At 39.9% G+C, this 7,706-nt stretch overlaps 1 protein-coding gene across 1 annotated transcript; it reads right to left on the bottom strand.

Moving 5' to 3' along the window:
* Positions 1 to 3,946: 3,946 nt before the first annotated feature.
* LOC308060072 (fatty acid-binding protein, adipocyte) lies at positions 3,947 to 7,370 on the bottom strand. The gene is made up of 4 exons (XM_080378336.1): positions 7,214 to 7,370; positions 5,757 to 5,929; positions 5,441 to 5,542; positions 3,947 to 4,179 (listed from the first exon to the last, which is right to left on the bottom strand). Exons 1-4 carry the CDS (start codon positions 7,284 to 7,286, stop codon positions 4,129 to 4,131), a joined length of 399 nt encoding a protein of 132 aa, XP_080234462.1. The 5' UTR covers positions 7,287 to 7,370; the 3' UTR covers positions 3,947 to 4,128.
* Positions 7,371 to 7,706: the final 336 nt, after the last annotated feature.

The raw sequence follows: 7,706 nt of genomic DNA, 5'->3' as shown, positions 1-7,706 counted from the left end.
GACTTTTCAGATCTACATTGTAAGGATGGAGGGACACTGGGATTATAGGTTGTGGGACAAAGTTTCTTGTGTTTAGGGTAGAAAGGGTAAGATGGAGCTGATGTTGGGCCAAGGAGGGTAAGGTTTGGGTCTTGTCTTCAAAGCTGTCATATACAAGAAAGGGAACATACTTAGAGGAAAACAATACAGCCTGACCAGTGAAAATATCTTGGTCTTTGGAATATACTGTGGCTGTGGGGAAATAACAAGGTCTTAAGTCACAAATTTTGGTTATATATGTGAAAGGCTTTTATCCCATTAGTCATAACATCAACAAGGGTAAGTTGAGAACTTCACATTAATGCTCATGTCTAATTACAGCTCATGTAGGGAGGGAAAGTCTAGAGTGAATGAAAATGAAAGCAAAGCAAAGAACTTTTTCTCCACCACAGTAGGAAGCACATGCTGTATCTGTAATACATAAATAAACGTCAGTCTTTGAAGGTGTCGTCCACACAAAGTTCTTCTAAAGCAGACGTATTATATCATTTTGTATAAAGAATAGTTAGCTCTTTTATCCAATCTGTGGGAATGAGAAAGCTCTGTCTAAATGAAACTATCCATTATTTCTCAAGGAATAATACAAAAATATTCTACCGTTGCTCCTCAGGCATTCTTTGTTCTTTCATTTAATTGTCTTATCCACATAAAGGCACTTTAACAAGACAAGACTGGTGCCTTTGGGAAATAAAAGATGATTGGGACATTGTAAAATCAGGCCCAAAGAAATTCAAGAAGAGCAGAGTAGTCAGAATAGAACAGCTATGATGCAGTACCAGTAACCTTAAGCACAAAAGTGACAGAGAATTATTTATACAGACAAAACCCCAGTCTTAAGCAGTCTCAAACAATGTTGACATTGCTACCGTCTATCTCTTTGTCACTAAGGAAAATCAGCACTTTCATTTAAAGGACTTACAGTCTAGAAAGAAGAAGAGCAGGGAATTATGTATCAGTAGAAATAACATCTGTGAAAACCAATTATTTCTTCAGGTTTAAAGGAAAAAGTGTCAAAGATCGTGAGTACATGTGATAAGAGGAAGCTTTGATTCTCTGTTTTTGCTGATGGCTGGAGTAAAACAGGATTTGAAATGAACACACTTGGAGCTTGTGAAGCAGCACTAGAGATAAATATAAAAGTTGATAAAATAGTGAGCTAAAAATGTAAAGAGACTAAAGAAATACAGACAGTAAATTTATGTCAGTTTCTTTGAAGGCAATAGGATCTAGGCAAATTCAGTGCCAAAAAAAAGTCTAAATTAAGTTCCTGGGAGAGTAATGAAGAAAACAGAAATAAAGGCAGAGAACAGAGGCCAGATGCCTGCCTCGCTGTGAGGACACCAAAGATGTTTTACCACTGATTCTATGGACTCAAGGGATCAACCTCAATCACAAGGCCAGCAGTCTGCCTCTTCCAAATAGCTGCACTGGAGGGTGCAAATAGCCTTTTGTCTCCTTAGCTGGGGCACCCCATGAGACCAGACCAAGACTGCTTGGGGCTGAGGGAATGGGTGGCAGCTCGGGGCAGAAGCAGAGCTGGGCGCATGCAGGGTTTGACTTGCCAGGATGCAAGTGTCTGAGTTCCTTCCATTGGAAACAAAGAGTTAAAAGAAAAGCAGAACAATTACAGAAAGGTCAAAGCTCAGAATAAGCCTTGCTTCATCTTTCTCCTGAGCTGCCAAAAATCTGTGAGTGGGAGTCCCCTTTCCCCTTTGTCATCCAAGGAACCTGTAAAGGAGTAGTGAGTGAGTACGCTAATGGGCAAAGATCTCCTCCTCTCAGCATTCAAGGGTACCTGCTGCAATGAGCAGCGGTTTTGTAGGGGTCTGGCAAGATCCTCCTTTTTCAAAGAGCAATGCTAAGGGATGGTTTCGGAATTTTGGAGACTAATTCAGCACTACAGAAGAGAAGGAGACCTGTGCTGCTCTGCAGGCAAGGACAAGAAACTCTTCTGCATTTACCCCTTTAGAAATGTGTGCTGTCACCTCCACCCAGGTATCAGAACACACACCTTTGTTTACCAGAGAGGAATTACATCCATTTATTCAAGAATTCACTAGGCTGCTGCATTTTTTAGAGAATAAATTTCATCCATGTTCACGTTCTAAGACAAGCATCCCTAATACTTCATTGTGGTGCTGGCCCTGTTGAAGTTTATGGACACGATGTCACTTTATTGACATTTCCAAAAGCTGAACTTCTAAGTGGCTTGATTCATTCACAAAGTCTGAATTCATTCACCAGGTACTAAAACAAATGGGGATGCTTTCAGAAGAGACTACCTGCCTCTGAAAAATTAGGCTGTCAATGTTACAATTGTAACTGCAGGCTTTTTTAAGAATGTAAGATTTCTGGCAAATAAAGGCTGCTATATAACTATTGAAATATTGAAAATGTGACCTCTGAAATAGAGTATTTCCAAATCCTTGGACAATGGGAAATATTTAACTGTGGGATAAGCTTTAATGTCTATATACATGTTATATAAGTTAATGTTGCTGCTTCTTGTGATCTTCTCTCCCATTTAGTTTTTCTGCCACTAAACTGTAGTTTTATCCTGGCTTTTGTCAATGATTTTAGTTCTTGTTAAGTGATTTGGTATTGTAGGTATGGGGTACTCTGAAGCATACTTCCTTCCCTTATGCAACTGCTGATCTTTTGAGCTGTTAAGGTATTTCACAACCAATGAAGCAGAGATAAAAACAGGGAAGCTGTTTGCTCATGTTTTTTTAAACATTTTTTGCAGTATTTACTGATAGTCTTTTGGAACTGCTCTTAAATGACTCCTTAGCTCATCCAGAGTGTAGAAGTCCTCCTTTTTCTTTTCCCCTTATTGTATTAATAGTGCAAAATCTTGGGAACAGTCTGAGTCATGCAGAGGAAAGTTCAAGTGTATGAGGTTTCTGCTGCTGGCAGTAGGGACTCAGCTCCATTGCCTCTGACAGCTGACCTAAGGAATGTCAAGACTATGTGGAATTTGGTTCACAGATCTTAATTGCAAAGCCTGAGATGTGTTCGTTTCCCCATTTTGTGGTTACTGCACACATTTTCAGACTCTTCTTGTCCTGGTTTTTGCTAGACTTCTCATATTTTTTTCCTCAGTTTGAGTCCTCAGATGTAGAAATCGTGACTTCTGTGGATGCAAAGTTTTAAAATAGGAGGCCAGGCCTAAGGGCAGCAGAAGGTGGCAGTTTGAAAATAGGAAAGGTTGAAAATCATGGTGTCTAAAGGGTTTTCCACCTAGAGAGGCTCATGTTTCCCAAACTGATCTTACCTAATGAGCTAGTAGGAAACGCACATAGGAAATAAAAGAGGTTGTACCACCAGCAAACTTTTACAGTTTTTTAGTAAGCCTGAGAGTACTTTCTAAGCTATGGTTCTTAATTCAAGGCTTTTTTTCTATTCTAGGACAAAAAAAAAAAAAGTTAGAGAGAAGGACATTAACAAAGTAATCACATCTAAGAGCTACAGCAGATCAAGCTAGACAAGATCAGTTCAGATGATCCCTGGTTTTAAAATTGTCGGCATTTGTGTGAGGAGGAGGTGCAGTTCCTAGCTTGTGTTGGAAACCAACATGTTGCGCATCCACAGTTGTCACCTTCCTCCCTGCCCCAGGAACAACGTCCTTTGCTCAAAGCCAGGAAAAGCAGCTGTGCACAAACTCCTTTATGTGGGCAACACACACAGAGTGCTCACCAGAGCATGCTTTTGTGTTCAAGTCTACATCTATCACTACCACGCAATAAGTGCCACTCACTGGATCATCTCTGATCCTTTTTCCACAGTGAGATGGGGCACAGTTACCGTGTGGTACTAGCTCTCACACGATGCTTTTCTGCACAGCACCCCTTCCCACATCGCACATCCTCCCAACCCCCTTCCCAACAAACTCCAGCACAAATATGGGTTGTAGAAAGCGGAACATTTTATTGAATAGCCATAACAAATTAGACTAACTACATGTAACTGTTTGGGGATAGATCTGTAAAAAGTACTTTTCTCTTTAAAATGGATTTGTGGAGGTTTTATCCTTTGGTTAAGTTATTTTTCTCCAGCTTTAAGCATTAGTCCTGTGTGAAGATGGTTTCTTCATGCTTTTTCGTAAACTCTTTTGCAGGTAACATTATTCATGGTGCATTCCTGGAAAGAAAGGCAAATCTAATCAGCTTTTAACTCTCATTAAATGTTTGTTATCCGAAGGTAAAGAATTACTTATACATTATGAGCCAGTGTAAGAAAAAAATTTGCTTTTCTCCTCCTCTAAAACCTATTGCCAAAATAGTGAAATTCCATTTTGGGAGCTTCAGAAACAGTCTGAAATACAACCACAGGACTGAAAGAACATCAGAGGACTGCTCCAGTGACCCCCAGGAGTTTTCTAATCTCCTCTTAAAGATCTCTAAAGAAGGATCCTAGAACTTCTATGGAGGGTATTGAACTCTGGAGCTGGGCATTAGTCTTTTTTCCTTTCACCTTTTGCAGCTGTGTCTTGTCTTCACACACATGTGCTCAACACTTACTCACAGAATCCTACACAGCTTTCAGACGTGCAGCTGCTGGTGTCAGCCTCTCCTGATCTATTTTTCTGTTAGATCAAACTTTGTTTTTTTCAATCATTCTTAATGAAGTCGTTACCAAAAACTATTTCTATTTGTTCTCTTCTGGTCTTCTCCAGTTTATGGACATATTAATTTTCCCTAGGGAAGGGCAGAACTCTTCAGGAATTTTGTGTATGTGTATCATTTTATAGCACGTAGGATTCTCAGCTGCTTTTTATGAACACAGTTTTAGGCCTCTCCAGATTCATCAGAATGTCTTTCCTAAAATTGGAGAGCAGAGCCAGGAAGCCCCAAGCTGCAGGTGTGCCTTACTGGCACCAAGTCAGTCACAACACTCTGACCAGATAACACCAACCAACAGAGCACAGATACAGGTGTGGGTTTTTTGTTTTTTTTTTCCTTTTTCTCTATAACATCATCTTATTGACACAGTTGTGGTGATCCACAGTACGGTTCACACAGATGGCTGTTGAGTCTGTACTGGAGATAAACAAGAGTATTTTGCATCAGCACAGTGCTGATGGACTTAACAGGGACTTTGCTAATGCTTCCACTATACTGTCCAGAACTTAAAGATTCTGAGATATAAAAATTTCCCTCACAGTGATGTTGTTTTTCTCTTCCTAATCATGTCTTGCTATGAATGGAGAATGGGCATCTCTATACCGTGCTGCAAATTTAACAACATTTCAGTTTTAATATATACTCCAGACTCATTCAGAGAGACTTCTCACCAAGTGCACAAAGCTTTCGCTCCCTGTGTTCGAATCCGGTGTAACACATCTGCCAAACATTCATTTTGCACAATGAATTCAGTGGTTAAATAACAAAAATGAGCTCACCACGACCAGGTTCCCATCCACCACTTTTCTTTTTATGATAGTCTCTTTTCCATCCCACTTCTGCACCTGGTTCAGTATGCCGTTGTCTAGGGTTATGACATTCTGCCAAAGAAAATAAGACAGTGTGACTGCTTCATCAGGGCTGAAGAGAAGACTGTTTCTATGTCCAAGCAACACCGAAGCACAAAGCACCCACAGGTCACTTACCTTTGAAGGCAGCATTTCTACACTGGGTGACAAAAAATCACAACTCCATCCTCCTGCTCCCCCATCCCTTTTGAGACATGTATTTGGAAAGTGCTGGTTTTGGACTCACCTTTGTTTTTCTGTCATCTGCTGTAGTCTCGTCAAACTCTTCACCCAGCTTGAAAGACACCTCTGTATTTTTGAAGGTACTTTCTGTTTTGATGGTTATCACATCACCATTGATGCTGATAGTTACGTTGGGCTTGGCCACACCAGCCATTTTCCTGGTAGCAAACCCCACACCTGTAAATAAGACAGAACACTATGATTTTTTTTTTCTTTACACAATGTTTTCCTGTTATTTATTGGGGGTGGGGGTGGGGTGGGGGAAGAATTTAGTGCTGTTTTCCCTATTACTTTCTGAATTTTCTATTAATTCTATGTTGCAGAAGTTCCTTTGTAACATCTCACTAGCTTGGTACGGCTATAGACAAAGTCAGTTGGGATGATGTAAGGAAATTCTCTGCTCTGTCGTTGTCAGAATAGTAAAAGCATTTTGAAGACTGAAACAAGATTTTAATGCCATGTATTTGTACATACACTTGTTCAAAATAACTGCAGTGGTTTATATGTTAACTTGCATGCTAACTGTATCTAAAAGTAAATAAGCAGAAATATATGATACTTTCTAAGCCACAAAACCAACCAATCAAACAAGAAAAAAAAAACAAACAAACAAAAAAAGAGGCACTTTTTATATTTATCAGTGGCTAGGCTGAATAAAAGGAAATGATTAAGAAATAGCTGGCAATGGTTATGTCCTGAGTAAAATCTGGGGTAAAGATTAAGAGTGCAAGAGTCTCACTGAAAGCTGTCTGAATGCTGCATAAGTGTCAATGAGTATTTTGCCCCTCATCTCCAAATAACCCCCCAGCTTTTTAGCATGTACTGATCCAATCAGTGCAAGTTACCCCATACTTCCTCCACACTAAAAGAACGTGGAAACCTTTTAAAGCCCAGTTTCAATTCCAAGGAAGAAGTCAACACCTTTAGAGAAGAGTGTTATTCCTCAAATCTTTTGCAAGTATCTACATGAATCCATGCAATTCTCTTTGTTAATATTCACTGGAGGCAGCTACAGAGTTTCATTCACTGTAATAGCCATGACAATTAATTGGTCTCCTAGTCCAGTAGCAATATAAAGAAGTATAGGTGTGCTGCTTTTAGCCACAGAGAAGCTTGCTGCATCCTAGCATTACACCGCTTTGTATGTCCAAGTGTAAAAGCAGATACACACCAAATATTGCAGTGATGTGTTTTACTTCCATTTATAATACTGTTAAATAGGCATGCACAGACTTGGCTTACCTGAAACTATTCTTTCCAGTCAAGGTTTTTCTATGTTATAGGAACTTGACACAACTAACTCAAACAACCAAGTTCTCCAGTTTAAGACCATCTGATCAAAATAGTTGGACTAAAGCCTCCTTGGTAAACAGCACAGCCAGAAAAAGCAAGTAAGGAATACAGTTCAAAAATCAGCATTCCTTCCCTGTCCCAGATACAACTCCAAATAACAATTCTCACCCAGCTCTTTCATATAGTCCTCAAAGTTTTCACTAGAAAGGAGCTTCCAGGTGCCCACAAACTGGTCACACATTTTGTCAGGCTACAGAGACGTCTTCCACAGGATGAAACAGAAATGCAGGACAGGAGAATAGTGTGAGCTCAGAGAGATCAGAAGTTATCCTTAAAAAGAAGCCTTGGCCACATGATGCTCTAAGATGACCAATGAAGAGGGAGTCCCAGTGCCCAGTGTTTTCCTTCCTCCCCTTACCCCTCCTTTGCCACTAGGTCATAGTGTTATTATTCATATGCCCTTACTAGCTCAAAGATCACTGTCTTGTTTTTATTTAATTATTTTTGTCCTTCAAGAACACTCCACCTTAAAGGCAAATAATTAAATCATATTGTCTGTCAGAAGAAAAAGGTAGGCTCAGCCCACAGAGGGTTATGTTCTCTCCCATTCTCTTTTGTTTCATTTCAGCCTGCCATATCAAATGGAGACAGCAACATTCCT

Source organism: Falco punctatus (genome assembly GCF_963210335.1).
Source record: "Falco punctatus genome assembly, chromosome: 3".
NCBI classification, from domain to species: Eukaryota; Metazoa; Chordata; class Aves; order Falconiformes; family Falconidae; genus Falco; species Falco punctatus.
The sequence above is the reverse complement of the archived record's forward strand: the minus strand, read 5'-3'. Positions and strand labels throughout refer to the sequence as shown.